General features: G+C 35.8%; 1 protein-coding gene across 6 annotated transcripts in view; it reads right to left on the reverse strand.

Moving 5' to 3' along the window:
• Positions 1–20,651, reverse strand: part of AASDH (aminoadipate-semialdehyde dehydrogenase) — a 29,681-nt gene that overhangs the window by 3,538 nt on the left and 5,492 nt on the right. For 2 of the 6 annotated variants that reach the window (XM_061420237.1, XM_061420239.1), the window contains 10 exons: positions 18,190–18,509; positions 15,177–15,369; positions 10,005–10,246; positions 9,560–9,666; positions 8,854–9,026; positions 8,233–8,425; positions 7,502–7,617; positions 5,670–6,462; positions 1,551–1,714; positions 239–361 (listed from right to left, as the gene is read on the reverse strand). In XM_061420237.1, the coding sequence (XP_061276221.1) occupies positions 239–361; positions 1,551–1,714; positions 5,670–6,462; positions 7,502–7,617; positions 8,233–8,425; positions 8,854–9,026; positions 9,560–9,666; positions 10,005–10,246; positions 15,177–15,369; positions 18,190–18,509 (2,424 nt within the window). Of the gene's footprint in view, positions 1–238; positions 362–1,550; positions 1,715–5,669; positions 6,463–7,501; positions 7,618–8,232; positions 8,426–8,853; positions 9,027–9,559; positions 9,667–10,004; positions 10,247–15,176; positions 15,370–18,189; positions 18,510–20,651 lie in introns of those variants that run through there. The other 4 variants (XM_061420238.1, XM_061420241.1, XM_061420240.1 and 1 more) reach the window with 4 other exon arrangements.

Raw genomic sequence — 20,651 nt, forward strand, 5'->3', positions numbered from 1 at the left:
TTCTTGATAGAACTGAGAACATTCTGCCAATTTAAAAAACTGATAAAGGACATAACACAGAACTTAGATTTTTCTCATCACTCTAGACTTCACGTCAATCATTTTAGTGAATTCTGATCCAGTACTGTGTGGACTGTATCTAGTTGAGATCTACTTCAAATTTTCAGAATTCTAAGCAAAGTAAAAAATATTAAAGAAAAATAGGTAATAAAATCAGTAAATATTATTTTATGCCTACAGGATTTATAGCCAGTAAAAGTCCTCCCAGTGTAGCAAAATACAAGTGAGATGGAATCAGGCTCAAACAAGGAGAAGAAAAAACAGTTCCTCCACATTTCAACTTCCAAACACACTTCTTCTTCTGTAAACAAGAAAGTAAAATTTTAAAAGAGCAAAAAAGAAAGCAAATTAATTGGTTTCTGAGGGTGATTCACAAAATCAATATATCCTGTCCCTTTTAAAGTTACGTGTGTCTACCTCGTTAATATAATTTTATATTTTTAGTATAAAAGTAATACATATTTACTGCGGAGGATCAAGTTAGTATAAAAAGAAGGCAAAAGGCAATACCCAGAGATTACTAACATTTTAGCATTTTTGCCTTGTGATCTTTTTGGCACACACACATACATACAGTTTAATATACCTGAGATCATTCTGAATATCATACACTTTGTATATAATTTAGCTCACTTATTCTGTAAAACTTGTTAAATATTATTGGATCATATCCCATATGAACATAAAATACTCTCTCTCTACCCTATTTGTAACTAATTTCTTGGTAGTACAAATAACTTGAAAATAAGATATTCTGATGCTTACATTTATCCACGTTTCTGATTATTTTGCCACGATAGATTCCTAGAATTTTACTGAGTCAAAGGATATGAAATTGTTACCTATTCAAATTGTCAAACTGTCTTCCTCAAAAGCTTACTTCCCACAACTCTCATCAGCATTTAATGTTACCCTCTAAGCTAATAACATTTGCTTCTCTACCTTTAAAGTTTTAAATTTTCATTCCTTTGATTCTTAAACATTATATAAATTTATATACATTTACTAGCCATTTCTTCTTAAGGGTCCTGTCCATTTATATCCTTTGTTGAATATTTTTCTATCTGGACCTTTATATTTTTCTTATAGATTTATATTTACTCTTAATTTAATTTATACTTATGAGCTTTAACTATGTCATATTTGTTTCAAAAATTTTTCCCAACTTTTAAATTTTATAATTCTTAAATTTTAAAATTTTATGTAATTGGGTTCTTATATAAAATATTGATATTTTTGTGATTCTTTCTATTGTCAATAGTAAATTCTAAGTTCTTTATATTTCAAAACTCTGAGCAGCAAATTTGTGAAAATTTGGTAAGGAAGTTAAAAATATCTTAAGAGATTAAGGCTGTTAATTAATCCCTTAATCTTCCCAGATCACAAACTTGGAAAATAGTTAATACCTGCTCCCCTAGTCAACACCACTTGATAATTTCATGCTCTTCCATTTATGCTTATGGTGTAAAGCTGACAAACTGAATTCTTACATATATATCCAAAGCGTATGCATGCTGGTCATGAGATCCAATGTAAAGAAGTCCTGTGGTTGGATCCATGGTTGCTGAGCTTTTGACAGCATCCTCAGTACTAAACATCCAGTATTTTTCTCCACTATTACTTTTCAGAACATAAACTAACCCATTATAACAGCCTGTTGGCAAACAAAATATTAAAGATGAGATTTAGATATGTCACTGGAAAATAATTATTTGGCTTAAATCATGACAACATATATTTGATGCTCTTCATGTGTATTTAGGCTCTATGTTTGGCTCAGATTTACATTTCAGCAAAACAGAAATGAACAGTAACCACTTATGTAAAAAAACCTTTTCAGTAAGTACACCTTACATTTTCAAGGTACTGAGAAGTGCTTTACTACCAAGAAAACAATGAACATGAGCAAGCCGCAGCAGAAAGAGGCTGTGCCAGACCTGGATTCAGATCTTGTCATGGCCATCCTTTGGGCAAATCATCTAGCATTGCTGGGCCTCAGATTCTTCTTCTGCTGAATGTGGATACAACTACATTCAGGGTTATTGTGATAATTAGGATAAATGCCCAGTACATAAAAAGTGTTCAATAAATGCTAATATTGGGACTTCCCTGGCAGTCTAGCCAAAAAAAAAGAAGAAATGCTGGGCTTCTCTGGTGGTCTAGTGGCTAAGAATCTGCTTGCCAATGCAGTGGACACAGGTTCCATACCGGGTTGGGGAGGATCTCAATACCACAGAGTAGCTAAGCCCATGCGACACAACTACTGAGCCTGTGCTCTAGAGCCTGGGAACTGCAACTATAGAAGACCATGTGCCCAAGAACCAGTGCTCCACAAGCGAAGCCACTGCAATGAGAAGCCTGCACACCACAATTAAGAGTAGGCCCCGCTCACTGCAACTAGAGAAAGCTTGTGTGCAGCAATGAAGACTCAGTGCAGCCAAATAAATAAATAAATCTTAAAAAGAAATGCTAATATTAACAATATGAATATTCACTGGAAGGACTGATGCTCAAGCTGAAGCTCCAATACTCTAGCCGCTTAATGTGAAGACCCAACTCACTGGAAAAGACCCTGATGCTGGGAAAGATTCAAGGCAAAAGGAGAAAAGGATAGCAGAGGATGAAATGGTTAGATGGCATCACCAACTCCATGGATGTGAATCCGAGCAAACTCCAAGCGATAAGTGAAGGACAGGGAAGCCTGGCGTGCTACAGTCCATGGGGGTCACAAAGAATCGACCACCACTCAGGAACTTAACAACAAATGTTTACTGACCTTTTATCTTATGGAGGGTACTACTGTTAGAATTTTATTCCTATTAACTCATGTAATCCTCACAGTGAAGTATGACTATATGCACATTTTATAGAGGACAAAATTAAAGCACAGAGAGTTAAGTTATAGGACAGTTATGGGCAAAACTACTCAGGTAGTAAGTGGCAGAGCAAGGATTTGAATTCGAGAAGTCAAGCTCCAGAGCCTGTTGTCTTGACAACTATAGTAGACTGATTTTTCCAAACTGCTGCTTGGATGAGAAGACAGAGCAGGAGTCTCTGACTTGCTGTGGCCAAAAAAACCCTCCTATTGGAAGTGGGAGTGGTCAAAATCTACAAAGTATAGATCACTCAAGTTTCTGGAGTGCATGTAAGTCAGGGGAAGTGAAATCTAGGCATTGGCCCAACACTCCGGGTGGTTCCACCTATGATTATAACCACTGCTGCCCACTTGAGGCTCAATTTCCAGAGTATCTGCTGTACTTTCTTCTGGCAGTTACTGCTCAGAAGGGAAAGGACAGCCTACTTAGTGAAGATGAAGAGAAATGTCCTATATAGTGGAGTACGCCAGGAATGGCACCCCACTCCAGTACTCCTGCCTGGAAAATCCCATGGACGGAGGAGCCTGGAAGGCTGCAGTCCATGGGGTCACTGAGGGTCGGACACGAATGAGCGACTTCACTTTCACTTTCACACCAGGAATAGCTGGTTAATGAGAACATTCTTTCGGTTTGGCTCCAGAAGAAAATGTTTTGTGACCTTAGGTTAGGCAAAGATCTCCTGGATATGACATCAAAAACAGGATCCATAAAAGAAATTATAAAGTAGACTTCATTGAAATTAAGAACTTCTCATCAAAAGACACTGTTAAGGGCCTTCCTTCACGGTCCAGTGGTTAAGACTTCGGGCTTCCATTGTAGGGGGCATGGGTTTGATCCCTGGTCAGAGAACTAAGATCCTGCAAGCAGGAACAAAAAGCAGATCAGTGGCTGGTGGTAGGGATAGAAGGAGGAATAACTATAAAGTGAAACAAAAATTTTTTGGAGCAACGGACTCTTAATTGTGGTAGTGGTTACATGATAGTATGTATCTGTCAAAATACAGAACTGTATACCACTGTGTATAAACCATACATTAATAAAAAAATAAAGTACTAAGTGATAGTTACCAACACTGACTTGGATATTTGAAAACTGCTGAGAGTGAATCTTTAAAGTTCTCATCCCAGGAAAAGAAAACGGTAACTGTGTCCGGTGATGTAGGCTAACTAGACTTATTGTGGTAATCATTTTGCAATATACATACACATCAAATCATTATATTGTATACCTTAAACTAATAAAACGTCATATGTCAATTACATCTCAATAAACCTGGAAATTAAAAAAAAAAAGGACTAAGTGACCACCATGTGCCACAGGCTTTGGGTAGACACTTGGAATGCAAACAATAACCTCAATGAGCTGACTTTCACGGACTAGGGATTACTCATATTCATATATATAACTGAAAGTTTCCTGTAGCAAAATTCTCAAAATATAGGTTTTCAATAGGAAAGGATCAAACTTAGATTCAAGTAGATCCTAGCCAGGAAAACTTTAGTAGGGAGATATATTCCTAAGTATTTAGACTGAAAAGCTTTGGTAAACAGATTCCATGAGCACTAAAGTAAAACTTAATGTAGTTTGGGGGAGGGGTAAAAAGAAAGTGATAGTCAAAGAGACATTATATTTGAACCCTGGTATCTTTGTAAAGTAAAAGTCACCTGCACCTTAGGGAAACAGAGTAGCAGGTAATAGCTAATACTCAATGAGCACTTAGTCTGTCCCTGAAAAAGAAAGTAAAAGTGTTAGTCGCTCAGTCTTTTTGCAATCACATGGACTGTAGCCCGCCAGGCTCCTCTGTCCATGGATTTCTCCAGGCAATACTGCAGTGGGTCAGCATTCCCTTCTCCAGGAGTTCTTTCCAACCCAGGGATTGAACCCAGGTCCCTTGCATTACAGGCAGATTCTTTACTGTCTGAGCCACCAGGTATGTACTAAAGGATTCACAAGCAATTATCACATTTAATCCTCTCAGAAGCTCTATGATCATTGTGGTAGTTTTAAAATATACCCACATATTCTTTGATACTCTTCCTTTCAAGACGTGGAGCCAATTCCCCTCCCTTTGAGTGTGGGCCAGACTTAAATGATGTGCTTCTAATAACAGAATAAAGCATGAATTATGATTTACAACTTTAGACACTAAAAGTACTGCATTTTTCCTCACTCACTCTCTTGGATCACTCAGAGAGAAGCCCATGGGGCAAGAAACTGAAGCTTCCTGTCAAAACTCAGCAAAGAACTGGTCTTGTGTTAGCCGCACTGTAAGCCATCTTGGAAGCAGATTTCGCCAGCTCAAGTCAAGCTTTCACATGGTTGCAGCCACAGGAGAAACCCTGAGCCAGAACTTTCCACTAAGCTCCTCCTAAATTCCTGATCCACACAAACTGTGAAATAATAAATGTTTATTGCTCTAAACCATCAAGTTTGGGAATAATTTGTGATGCAGCACCATGTTTTATTTATTATGCCCATATACTCATGAGAAAACTGAAGTTCTAGGGAGTTCCACAACTTGTTGAAGGTCACAGAGCGGGTAATAGCCTTAGAGCTAGGTTCAGACCCAGAAACTCTGACCCAAGACCCACACTGTGAATCAGCATGTAATTATTATTCTTTGACAGAAACCAAACCCACTAAACACAGGTTTTTTAAATTTAACTTGGCTCTACTGATATTTTCATATGGTAATTCCATTTAACTCTATAAACCTCAAATTCAGAAACTTACCCACTACAATAAAGTTTCCACACTTAGATACACATGCTGAGGATTCAATGCGATCTCCTAAAATCTGTTCCCATTTCACCTTTCCAGAGTAAAGATCAACTGCTATCATTCTATGAGAATGAGAGCCAATGTACACAGTTGCAGATGACTTATCAATAGCTGGTATTACAACCAGAGGTGAAGCATCCACACATTTGCCTGTGTCTGACCTCCACCTCACACGAAACTCCATTTTCTCAGCCCTAATCACAGGTGTTTCCTCTTCAGAAACTTCCACAACACAGGATGGATCTTCTGACTTCCCAATAAGAGGTGGAGTATTTAGGCTTTCTCTATTTTGAATGTCAGTCTGTGAATTTAAATCAGAAGAATAGGTTGAAGGGCAATGTCCCAACTTAGTTAAATACTTATCAGTATTCAAAGACAAAATCTGATTCCCTCTGCTCAGTGCAATAAAAGCATTGATCTCCTTGTCACAATTTAAAGGCATGACAGTTTCCTGACATAAAGATTTTCCACTGGTTTCCTCTTGAGTAACGTTGAATTTTCTTTTCATGGCATGATTCTTGCTAAGTGTCAGATCTTTATCTGAAAACACTGTTTGAAGGATGTGATTGTAAATCCGTAAAATAGAACTGCTGAGAATAATTTCCAGAAGCCCAGGTACTGATGTGCCAACAAGGTTTTCAATCTCATTGAGAAGCCGTATGGATTTCAAGGAATCTCCACCACTATTTAAGAAGAGTGACTCATCAGGAATCTTCAAAGCATCTTCTGAGAGACTCAGAACAGACTACAGATTGGAGAAGGGAGAAATACATTGATGTTCAAGGCCTAAAATCAGCATTTACACTAATATAAGTGACAGTACTTACATTAATGAGATGAACACAAAACACACAAAATAAATTTTAACATGATTTTCTATATAGTAAAGGAGACCCTCATCATCCTACCAACAGTATGACAAGCCTACCCTAGGACTGCAAATTATACTTCCCTTTAGAGCAGTTTTCCTACCCATACAATAAGAAATGAAATTATAAAAACATCTGATTTACTAATTATAAAACCCACAGGATAATAACATCTGATATTTCTATAATATAGGGATAGTTATTTTCATTAACTTCACATATATATATATATCAGAACTATTTTCCACGAATCTAAAAATGAAGTGGATAATACTTTTATTTAGATACACTCTATTTTTCAGATAAGACTATACAAACACATCCTTCTTTAAGAAAACTCTGTATTTTAAGAAAAATTACACTGACCTATAAATCAAAGGTAAATATATATATTTCAAAAAAAGTTTTTGATTGTTTTATATATATGTGTGTGTGTCTATATATTTATGTGTGTGTGTATATATATTTATATATATATATATATAAATAATATAAATTCCCTTAAGCAGAAACATACACATCATTGAAACTTCTGGAATAACGATGTTAAAGCCTTTAAACCACAGGCTGTGGTACAGCAAGATTGGGCTATTTTTTCTACTCTGACAAGTATAACTATACTCAACTACCTTGCTTAGGAAAAACTTACAGCAAGAGAACTTTTGTCTACTTGTGCCTTTTATGACTACTACCTCACTTCTAATAAATCTCTAATTGGGGAGCTTAATCTAATCTTGCATTACAAAACCTAACTTTTATTTTAATACAGATTGAATAAACAAAGCTATGCTACTTAATATCTGGACAGCAGTTAACATTCTTAGAAAATTTTATCAGACTTATTAGGATGCTACATTCCCCAAAGATATACAATGACTTCTTTATAACAACAAATTTGTATCTTAAAAGTTGTACCTTCCACAAATGGTGTAATTTTTCCCAAAGTTCCTCTTTTCCACTGAGCTTACACTCAGACTTCAAGTCTCTGTAGTTTAAATATATCTTATTTAACTCAGAAACATCAATTTTGCCTTAATATAAAAGAAAAAAACAACTTTTAAATTTCAACTTGAACCCTTCATATCTTCATTAGTCACAATAGACACATTTTTCATTGTTAAGGTTAGAAATCCTATAGAATAGTTTGTCATACATAGATAATCAATAATAAAGAAAGCAGCCCATGCTATCCAGAATGTAGTAAGTATCAGATAAGAAGAAAGGAGGGGCTAATGTTCATCTCATTTAAAGAGTTAAAGAAATAGCACTATTTACTAAGCAATCACCACATTTTGAAATAAATATTAAAGATGAAATTGGGAAAGTAATAGAATTTGGTGATTAAGAGTACATGTTTTGAAGTCAAACAGTTCTCAATAGAATTTCAACTCTAGCAATGTGATTTTGAGAAAATTACTTAACCTCTTAAGCCTTATTTTTCACAGCAGTAAATGGGAATAATACCAATTACTCACAGGATTTTCTGAGATAAAATGAATTACTTTTACAAAGTATTTAACAAAGGGTCTACCACAATATATATTAGTATTACTTATAATGATAAGGATTTAAGTGGTCTTTAAACTAGTTATGAACACAATTACAATCATTTGGCACTGAAATAAAGCAGCTTCAAATTATTTTACCATGAGATGTAAATGGCAGAGAATTAATTAACACAAGCTCATCTGGGATGGCATGACTTGGAAGATGTTTCTGCAGTTCTTCAAAGATGTGATCCTTTACTAAATCATTTTTAGTCACCATGAACAAAATCAATTTTTCCTGGTTATACCATGTAACTGCACAAGACTCCACTTGTTGAAGACCTTCAGCAATCTATGAGAGAGATTATCCAAATCTGCCAATGAGGACATTTAAAAATAAACTTCCTAAATGCTCTAAAATCAACAAATCAAATTCTGGAATTCCCTAGAGATTTAAAAAATAATATTTCCTACCATCACTATTACCAGCACATAGGGTTCTTAATGTTTTCCAAAAACGATAGCTCCCAGAGCAAAATAAATTTACTTTCACAGTTATAAAAATCCATTTTGTCACTTATTTAAAAAAAAAAGACCACTCTCTTCAACCTGAGAGTAAAGTACACAATGAATTATCCATGTCTTCTATTGTAATTCATCATTAATACAAAAGTCTTAAGTCTAAATAATACTGATAGAGAACCCTGGCAAAGCAAATTAGTTATGGCTGCCTCTAATACCTATGTATGTTAATAGATATTTAATATTTGAACAGTTTACCTGTTGTACAAGTTCTATGTTAAGACGTTTGCCATGACGTTTGATCTGACTGTCCTTTCGTCCCAAGAAAAATATCTCTCCATCTTTTATAGTCACAAAGTCTCCTGTGGCTCTCATTGTGCCAAGTGGTACCGTCACTTCGCCATCGAGAAAACATACTCTATTTCTGCCACCTTCACAAGATATAAACACCAATGTAATAAAAATATTTAGGGAAAATTAAAACCATGAAATCAGAACATTTTCAAAAGCTCCGTTACTAAGTTTAAAAGTTTTAATATATATATAAAATTGGGGACTCACTTTTAAATGTTATCTGATAAAATTATATACAGTAACAACCTAGTAAAATAAGCACAGTGATAAAATTTATTTCTAAAAATATATATGTGATTAAGAACATTTTAAAAATAATTTTAAAAATTTAAATATTCTAATTAAATAAAATTCAGGCTATAAACAGAAATACAAACAACCAAGTTACAGTTCCCAAATTGCTTTTCTATCTTCCCTTAGAGTATTAGACACAGTTATCTAAAATAATCATGTGACTTATTAAATGTTTCATTGACTGTGATGATGAGACTAAAAATTACCATCACTGAAAAAGAGTACTAGACTTAAGAAAAACTGAGGAAAGAATAAAAACACAGACTTTTTTCCTTGGAAAAAAAAAATCATTCCCAATCAACAAATGTAGAACAACCTAAAAATACTTGGCCATTGCCTTCTTGAATTGTGAAACCGTTAGTATCTCTGACTTCAACTACTGTTCCAAGCAGTGGGAATCCCAGTTGTACAGGCAATTCACATCTATGAAAACACAACAACCCAAACCAAGTTTTAAAATTTTCTCTTGAATAAAATATTCACCAATATATTTAAATCACATTGTTCCAAATGAAGAAAAAAAAGTTTCTGTTATAATTCAAAGACTCCCTGTGGAAAAGGTTAGGTGGAAAAGTTATCTGTTTAGTTACAAAAAGCTTTAGCAGAATCTGTAGTATCAGTTTTCTGAATTCCCAGCATAGAATTCTAGATAAAATAGTGTTTCTAAAATAATGACTCCAGTGCCTATCAAAAACACTATTTGTGTTAAGACACTGGAAAAATACCCTCTCTCTACTCTTCGTAGTAACAGAAACCCGTACTTCAAAGTAGAGTTAAGAATCTTCTCTGGAATCCTGTAGAAAGTCGCCCAACTTGATACCTCTGTGATGCCATAAATATTAAATATTTGTGTTTTATTGCCCACTCCTCTCCAGCTTTTGAGAACAGTTAATGATGGAAATGCTTCACCACCAAGGGCCAATATGCGAAGAGAGGTACTGGCGGATAAAACAGTTGACTTGATGAGCTGAGATCCAAATCTTCTAAGCAATGTTGGCGTTGCCTGTAAATACATCAAAAATAAACTACTTTTTTCCCCTTCACTTCTTAAAAAAAAAAAATTGTAGTAATTAGTTCAAAGTTTAACATTGGGAGCTCACATGGAAATCAAGGCTGTGTTTACTAAATGGCAAATTGCATTTGGAAACCTACTGAAGCAGCATTACCTTTTTAATGTTGATATAAATTTGCTTTAGTAAAAAACTTAAGCACAGTATTGTTTCATTATGCAATTTATAGACAAAAAGGTTTAAAGATAAAAACAACAAAATCTATAAAATCAATTTACATTTCCTCTTTCATTATTTCTATGTAGAAAAAGTGTATTAAGTGTTTTTAAAATGTGCTTAAGCAGCACAATGAGTAAAGACTTTAAAAAAGAACTTTATTAAGATAATACTGACATATAAATTATACATGTTTAAAGTGTACAAATTTTGAGATATATTGTTGGTGAAACCATCACCACAATCCAGATAATGAAAATATCCTTCAGCCCTAAAATTACCTATGTACCATTATAATTCTACCCTCCAGCTGGACCCCTCCTCCAGCCAACTGCTGATCTATTTTTTGTCACTTATAGTCAGTTGACATTTTTTAGAGTTTTATAAAATGGAATCATACAACAAGTATTATTATAACCTGGCTTCTTTCATTCTGTAGTGAGTGAAAATGCCTTGTGATTCATGATATACGTATCAATAGTTCATTCTTTTTTGTCTCAGTCTATTCAGGGTGCTATGACAAAATACTATAGACTGGGTAGGATATAAAAAACAGAAATGACCCACTGACTTGTCTTATACATGCAGATCTGGACTATGTAAACTACTAATATGTCACTTCAATGTATAACTTTTCAAAAATGTATGTAACGGTGCTTTGACTTCTAACAGGCAGAACAGTCCTCAGATCTTTCTGAAAAACTGTCTCCTGGGCTATAATTCTCAAGCTAGCTCAAATAAAATTCTCTATTTCTTAGATTGACTAATTTTTCATCAACACATTTTATATTTCCTGAGACTTGTTTCATGGCCTAGCATACACTCTATCCTAGGAAATGTTTAATTTACTTGAAAAGAATGTGTACTCTGAATTTGGTGGATAGTGCTCTGCACATGGAATTTGGCTGAGAAGGTTCAAGTCTTCTTTATTGTATGTGCACTGATTTCTGTCTAGTTTTTCATTTAATTACTGAAAGTAGGGTATTAAAATTTCATACCATTGAGTCAATTTGTTTTTCCTTTTAGTTCTGTCCATTTTTGCTTCATGTATTTGGAACCTCTAATTTTAGGCAAATATCATCTTGTTTATATAACAATGTACTTCTTGATATACTGACCGTTTTTATTGTTATGAAATGTTTTGTTGTGGATTTCTTGTTTGCTTATTTGTTTGTAACTTGCCAGGCTAAATGTGAATTCTGTCTCCCTTGTGATACGTGGCCACTAATGTTGCTGCTAAGTTGACTTTTAAAATACATATTCAGGAATTCCCTAGAGGTCCTGTGGTTAGGACTCGGTGCTTTCACTGCTGTGGCCCAGATTCAATCCCTGGGGGGGATACTAAGATTCCACAAACTGTGCAGTACAGCCAAAAAATAAATAATAAAATACACATTCTTATTTTCAAGTCTTACTTCCTTAGGGTCACCTTGTGTCTATATAGCTCAGAAGTCAACCAATGTTTGGACAGATTGTCTATACAGATGAATCTGGGAACGGACTGATGTTGGTACTCAGCCACCAAGTTGTGTCCGACTCTTTGTGAACTGCAGAAAGCCAGGCTTCCCTGTCCCTCACCATCCTCCTGGAGTTTTCCCAAGTTCAAGTCCATTGAGTCGGTGATGCCATCCAACCATCTCATCCTTCAACCATTGCCCGCTTCTCCTCTTGCCCTCAATCTTTCCCAGCATCAGGGTCTTTTCCAATGAGTCGGCTCTTCACATCAGGTGGCCAAAGTATTGGAGCTTCCAGCTTCAGCATCGGTCCTTTCAATGAGTATTCAGAGTTGATTTCCATCAGGATTGACTGGTTGGATCTCCTTGCTATCCAAAAGACCCTCAAGAGTCTTCTCCAGTATCACAGTTCAAAAGCATCAATTCTTTGGCGCTGTGCCTTCTTTATTCAAAATTAAGTCATTTTCAAGTCTAATCCAGCTTGTATTTTCCATGGGCCTTTTTGTATCTCTTATGCATGCGTGAAGCCTCAGTGTCAGCCAGCAATGTGCTTGCCCTCCTCACCACTGAAACTTCAGGCCACAGACTCCCAGTTTAAAAACGCAGCAGTTTTTAAAAACATAACCACTTTTCAGATAGTTGTATGTCTATAGTTGATTTCCAAGTGTGGAAATAGCTATTTTTGTCAATTTTCTCCAGCTTTATAGTTGCTTTTTGGGGGAGAAGATTTGCCAGTCTCCTCATTTGGCCATAGTCACAGGTTCCATGTAAGTATTTTTAAATGGCTTCTTTCAATAAAAGCTAAAAGAACAACCTGAATTTTAATTCAGGGAGGTTATTTAAGGTTACAGCATGTCAAAATATTTAAGTAGTAGGTTGACCCTACATCCCAGCATGTACTTATTGTTAAGTCAAGTTCTTAACTGTCCCACCAAGAGTCTTATCATAAGGAAAATCTCCTGTCAAAATGATGGCTGAGGGCTTCCCTGGTGGCTCAGTGCTAAAGAATCTGCCTGCCAATGCAGGAGACCTGGGTTTGATCCATGACCTGGGAATACCCTACATGCTGCAAGGCAACCAAGCCCATGTGCCACAACTCTTGGGCCTGTGCTCTGCAGCCTGGGAGCCGCAACTACTGAGCCCATGTGCTACAACTACGGAAGCCCACACACCCTACAGCCCATGCTCCGCAACAAAAGAAGCCACTGCAATGAGAAGCCCACGCACTGCAACTAGAGTAGCCTCCACTTGCTACAACTAGAGAAAAGTCTGGCAACAATGAAGACTCAGAACAGCCAAAAATAAATAAAATCATAAAAAAAAAATGATGGCCAATGGTTCTGTTCTCCATTTTCAATAAGGTGAATCTGAAATATTCTGGCCTAATTTCTAGTGTTAAGTATAATGTCAACTTTGAACTCTATAAATGAACGCACAACTATCAATATTTAGCAAGGTAAAGCACAGTAACACTTTTCAGATACTCATATAAATGAAAATTATGAATTTAGTGGCACAATACAACTCAATATCCTTTGCAACCAATCGTCATAGGCATAAGAAAACAGGACTTAGCAAATGACAAGGGAAAAAAGCAATTAGAAAATGTTACAGTTTCTTCTAAATTGTCTAAGTAGAAATTCATGTAAAAATGAAAAACACTTATATTGATAATTTGGTAGCTAGAAAGCTAAGATTCTGCTCTAACTAAAACGTTTCACTTTTAAAAGGCATCAAATTTAAATAATGTAACATTTTTACCCAGAGTATGCAAAAAATGCCCAAATATACTTTAGGTTTGTGAGAAACCAAATATTGAGCCTTTCTTCACAAGAGAAAACTCCTTACTCCTGAAATAAAGAGGCTCTTAATTTCCTCAAACACTTAGTCCATTTCACTTTAGGGCCTTTCTCCCCAACAATTCAAGATATTCTATTTTTTCAAATTTTTAAAACTTTAATAGCATATATTCTCTTTGAAAGCTTTTAAGACCCTTGCTTAGTATCCACTTAGATTTGGACAAGGTTATTAGTAAATAAAATCTGTACAAGGAGCCCTTACAAACTCAAATGTGATCTGCTAATAATATTTCATGTAAGTATATACTGTGAGTTATATCAAATCACAATGAAGTTATATGTGAAACTGCTGTATTTTGGGAACAGAGTTAGTAAGTATGTATCCATTTCTCAGAAGGATCTATGATCCCAAAAAGGTTAAAAACCAATGCTAAAGTAAATTTATCTGAGATTGTGCTAAAACATTAAGCAAGGGCATCAGATTTAAAGAGGTGGGCTGCCGACTATGGGGTCGCACAGAGTCGGACACGACTGAAGCTACTTAGCAGCAGCAGCAGCAGCAACACACTGACGACATACAAGGGAAATTTCCTTTCTCTAAGTAACTGCCACTCAAATCTATTAAGGAATTTATTATACGTTTTATGCTCCTTGAATTTTATAGGAAAATAAAAGCTATATTAAAATCTTGCCCAGGTTCAGAGAATAATTCACCAACAGATGAGAAAATTTATATCACTGATACCCAGCAAGCCACATTGCTATAATGATTTCATTTATGTATCTATATCTATAGTTATATACGTGCATGATTTTTTTTAATAGGATGAAAAACACATTGCCCAAAAAGGAAAGTCAGCATCAAATTTTGTCTCTGGGGAATAAATTTAATGTCCTCTCAAGTCTCATTTTTAGAATTTTTTATTTATCATGATCTGCATATAATTCTATTAATTAACCACTTACAATGAAATATCTTAAGGCTAGTGTACCAGTCACATACTTTCATATATATTTTTAAAATCTTTTAAAATGAAAAATTTTAAAAATATTTGTTTTTTTAGGTTAATATACTGAGGTAAAAATCAGAAAATCTAAATTTCTAAGTCAATTATAATTTAACTTACTTAAACCAATTTTTAGTGGGATACAAAATAAATTCAAAACTTTAAGAAAGGAGAGGCATATCTCAACAGGTCTGAGTAAAGTCGAGTTCCTTTAGTTATTATAATATGTACAAATTGCATAGTAAGAGAATTTTCTACTAAATAAACAGAACTGATTTTTTTTCATTCTCAAACAAAAAGTGACATCATCAGGTGACAGCCCTTGATAATCTAACTAGATTACCATGAATCCACTGTAAAGAGCTATAGAAATACAAAATATATTCTAACACACTTACAATATTTAACAATGATAGACAAAACATTTTATTTGCTCATAAAATGTACCTGTAAAATAGTCACTCTGTGATGGGAAAACAGAACAGCAGCTAATTTTGATGGGACCATTTTGACAGAAGTTGGCACAATAAGCAAAGAGGCACCACTTGACAAAGCAACAAATATTTCCACCACAGAAGGATCAAAGGTCAGAGGTGAAGCCAGAAACAAAACATCCTCATGAGTGATTTCAAAAAGCACCCTAAGGCAAGAGAGAATGTAATTATGAGAAATGCCTAACATTTAGTAAACATATATCCTAAAAAAGTATTTATGATCATTAAGTTTCCAGATATTAGCCTGATTTATTTTTCTCTCTTAAACAAAATGGTGCTATTAATTCTAGAACTCTTCTTCATATATATAAGGGTTAAAAGCCATTTTAAGCAATATCTACTCTTTACTATGACATATTTTATGCACTTAGGCACTACTTGGAGGGATTTTGTAGATATAATTAAGGTTCCTAATCATCTGACTTTAATCAAGAGAGAGGTTATCCTGGATTGGCGGGCTTTTCTCAGTTGGAAGGCCTTTAAGAGAGTGTTTAGGGGACTCCCCCAGAAGTCCAGTAGTTAAGACTTTGTGTTCCCAATGCAGAGGGCATGAGTTCAATCCCTGATCAGGGAACTAAGATCCTGCATGCCACATGGCACGGCCAAAAAAAAGAGAGAGCGTGTTTAGGCTTTCTCTGAAAAGAGACTCCATAGAGCAGCTGGGTCAGCAATTATTCTCCCTTTCCCCTGGATTCTCTTTCCTGACTTGCCTGTAGACAAGCACATGCCCACTGGGTTCAGTCTATTCACAATCACCCTTTCTAATTGTCTACCCAATGGACTTCAGTCTTGATACCCAGCCTCTACAAGTATAAGTAAACTCCTTTTAAGAGATCCCTGATAAATCCTCCTGGTTCTGCTTTTCTGGTAGAATCTTGACTTTACTCTATACTACATCTTCAGTGATGATCAATAGAGACCTGACTCCCTTTTCTCATTATTTGGCATTTTTTCTCAGTATCTCAACAAAGAGCAGAACAAAATATATGTGGTAAGGATATTACTGAGCATGGATGGTCAGTGATGAGATGAAGACACTGCTTGAATTTAAAGACAAAAAACTGGCAATTCTCTGGCACTCCAGGTTAGGACTTGGTGCTTTCACTGCTGTGGTTGCGTTCAATCCTTGGATGGGGAACTAAGATCCTATAAGTCACTTGGCACAGCCAAGAAAAAAAAATTAGCAACAAAAAACTCACTCTATCTAGAATTAGGAATTACCTTAACTTCAAAATATCTTAAAATATGGTATTTGTGGGGACCCACTTGGAACCCCAGAGTTGGTATAAAAACTATTTCAAGCTGAAGACATTTTGGCTTCAACAGATGCAGAAAGAAGCCTTCTTGGAACTTTCCTTATCTGACTGACAGCAGAAACCTCTGGGGAATGAGACTGCTATAAATTCCATCTTCAGGGTTACTTTTACTCCCAGAAAGCGCACCAAGAATAAACCTACCATAAACCCCCTGTACCCTCTACAGGGGACTTTTATGGCCCCGAAGATGATGAAAACTATTCTCATGTGCACAGGTCAACATTACCACAGTTTATCTCCTTTTGTCTTTCCTAAAGAAACCTATTTGTATTCCCCATAGAAGCCTTTTCTCCCCCTCCCTTTCCCCTACTCTTATGTAGATAAGCTCCAATTTTAACCATTTCTAAAGAAGGTGTATATCCACCCAGTACTTTAAATATCATCTCTTCCTATCTCATAGTATCTAACTCCTTTACCATATTTCTTCTACTTGATTATCCAAACCAATCCTCTCCACCAATTCTTTATGTCCAGCCTACAGCTCTCCCATCTAAAAGCAAAGGAAAAAAAAGTACACCTTCCCATAATTCTTTCATTTCTATTAAAACTAGTTTCTAGAAAATAACACCTTATTTTTGCTGTTTCCATATCTTTATCCCTCATTTTCTTATCTCTAGCCTGTACAGTCTTCAGCTCTGGGCATTAGAAGCAAAAATTCATTAAAGACCAGAACTGTCAATTACAGCAGACACCTCTGCAGCATTTAACCATTCCTTCCTTTTAGATCTGTGCACAGAATATGGCAGCCGCTAGATACCTGTGCCTACTGAGCACTAATAATGTAGCTGCTCCATACGGAGATGTGTAAAGTGTAAAATACACTCTAGAACTTGAAAATAACTAGTGTACAAAAAAGAATGTAAAATACCTCACTAATAATTTTTATACTGATTACATATTAAAATGATAATATTTGGGGTATATTGAATAATATTGTTAAAATTAATTTCACTTTTTACTTTTTAAATGGGGTTGCTAAAAACTTTTTAATTACATAAAACTCACAATGACATAAAATTACATATGTGTCTCATGAGGTTTCTAGTTCTACTTCTGTTTCCTCCTTCGATTTCCTAAGACTACTTCTGTCTGGTTCCCTTCCCCTTCTATTTTCTTCTTTCTTCAAAAGTTGAGAATCTCAACTTTACAGAGATTACTTATCTCCCAGCCCTAACAGTAAAACCAACTCCACAATGCTACAGGAGTAAACTTAATGAAATGCAAACTTTTTAATGGTTCCTTATTACCTTTTGGATTAAGTTCAAACTTCTCCAACAGAGGATATCAGGCTCCTGCCCCTCAGGTCATAAATCTCCTGCTCTTCAGCTCAGACCCAATGCACTCTAGCAAGCCAAACTCCTTTCTCCCATACCTCTGCCAGTACCTCTGCTAGGAATGTTTCCTCTCTTCTTATTAATAATTAAGAAGCAAAATTTCCAAACATATCATTTGCTATTTGGCTCCAGGTCTGGATCAAACAGGTAAAGCCCTACTCTGCAGAGAACTGAAGTTTAGATATAGCTGAAACAAGAAACCCAGGTTATTTAGGACTGTCAATAGGAACAAGAGTTATAAAAAACAGATGGTTCAAAACTCATTTTTTCCTTTAAATTTCAAGTTCTGAAGAAGGATTCTAAGAACAGAACTTACCAAAAATGCTGGATGTTTGGCACTATACATGCATGAGGGACTCTGACAATCTTAGGTATCCCTGTAGTGCCTGACGTATGGAGAACATAGGCCAAGCAGTGCTTTTGCCTCATATCCATGTGCTCTTCTGACTTTTCTTCACTGCTGCTCTCAGAATGCATACTCTTTGGCATCTTTCCTTTTTCATATTTCTCTTTTCTATCATTTAGCACCAGGCTCACCTCGACATTTTTCCAGTGAAGTCTGAAGAGTACTAGGTCATTATGTTCTACTTTAAGCATATCATAGTTCAATAATGCTTCATAGGAAGACTTGAATTTCTGTATTAAATGGGGGACAAAGTTTATTATTATATAGTTTAATATTATATAGAATATTAAGTTTAATATTCTACAGAATACTGAGTATTCATTTACTGATTTAGCATGGCCTTTTTTTTTTAAGTATAACTGACCTTTGAACATGGGTTTGAACTGCACTGGTCCACTTATATGTGGGTTTTTCCCAGTAAATACGTATTACTCCATCTGAGTTAAATGAATCTAGGGATGTGGAATTACAACTGTAAAGTTATAGGTAGATTTTCCACTGCACGGGATTCGGCACCCCTAATCCCCAGTTTGTTCAAGGGTTAATTGCACTTGCACTTTATCCAGGAATAAAAAGAAAAATAGAAATCTCCAAGAGTAAAGTGCTATCCTTATTTTAAAACTCACCTTTAACATAGAGACACAAAAGCACACATCTGCAGTGCAATGTGATGTGGTAATGAAATATGCTTCAAATGTGAATGAAAACAGAGAAAGCTGAACTTAACTTGCCTGGAAGGTCAGAGATTGATTCTTCATATGTAATGTCTGTGTTATAAACAGCTATTCTCCAAATAAAGAAAAGGGGTATTTAGACAATCAATAAACAGTGCCTGACCTGACAATGTTGGTGTTAGAACAGTAAGCATTCCAATAAGCTGCAAAATCGGGGGAGAGGAGATGAGTAGTGCTGTTGACCAGAGATGAGTTGCTAAGCCTTAATAACTATATCCTCAAAACCAAGGAGTTCAGATCATAATCTGTGATAGCATCCAACTGAGAGTGGCAATAGCATAGACTAGACTTTGCTTGTCAAGAAGAGAATGATATGCAATTCTCTAAGTGAGTGCATTTAATGAACTTCCATAACAATTCAGATATGCTTACTCCTTGGAAGGAAAGTTATGACCAAACTAGACATTATACTGAAAAGCAGAGACATTACTTTGCCAACAAAGGTCCGTCTAGTCAAGGTTATGGTTTTTCTAGTAGTCATGTACGGATGTGAGTTGGACCGTAAAGAAAGGTGAGCGCCGAACAATTGATACTTTTGAACTATGGTGTTGGAGAAGACTCTTGAGAGTCCCTTGGACTGCAAGGAGATCCAACCAGTCCATCCTAAAGGAGATCAGTCCTGGATGTTCATTGGAAGGACTGATGCTAAAGCTGAAACTCCAATACTTTGGCCATAGTATTGATGCGAAGAGCTGACTCATTTGAAAAGACCCTGATGCTGGGAAAGATTGAGGGCAGGAGGAGAAGGGGACGACAGAGGATGAGATGGTTGGATGGCATCACTGACTCAATGGATATGAGTTTGGGTGAACTCCGGGAATTGGTAATGGACGGGGAGGCCTGGCATGCTGCAGTTCATGGGGTCGTAAAGAGTCGGACACGACTGAGCGATTGAACTGAATATCTGCCTGAAGAGTCTGTTGCAGCAGAAATGAATGGAAAGGGCCTATGAACAAAGAACCAATAGAGTTTGGTGACTTTCTGGAAAGGGAGTGAGCCTAAGATTGCTGAATTTCTGGCTCAGTTGTCTGGTAGATGGAAACAGATTAAAACAGAAGCTTCCTTTAAGGGTATCTTTTTAGGTTGATAAATAGCAGATTAATGAAGTATAACAAGTTTTCACAATAAAGAAATTAATATAAATGAGAGGAAAAGGTCACAACTCAGGAGCCAGCAGTGTTTTCCGTCTGTACTTATTTTGTGTTTGTTAGGTAGAGTGTAGTATGTTCTATAATGTAAAAAAAAAAAAAAAAAAAATTTAAGGCCCACATATTCTTAAGACCAAGCTCAAACACTGTTCTCCATTAAAACTGTCCTATCTCTACTAGGTTATGTATACTTCGCTTAGGGTGATATCATATTATGTAGACCTTGCAAGTACTAATCTTTTCTCTGCAACTATAAAAGCAACTGCCAGGCAGGAATCCTGTCTTAGGTTACTTTCAGATACTAATAATATCCTCCCAAACACCCTGTTCTAGTGCAGGCTTTCTCAATCTCAACATTACTGACATTTTGGACCAGATAAACCTTTGTTGGGGTTGTACACTGTCAGACTTTGAGCAGAATCCCTGACCTCTACCCATCAGAAGCCAGTACCATCCCCTTTCCATCATGATGATAAAAAATATCTCGACC

Source organism: Bos javanicus, chromosome 6 (genome assembly GCF_032452875.1).
Source record: "Bos javanicus breed banteng chromosome 6, ARS-OSU_banteng_1.0, whole genome shotgun sequence".
NCBI lineage: Eukaryota > Metazoa > Chordata > Mammalia > Artiodactyla > Bovidae > Bos > Bos javanicus.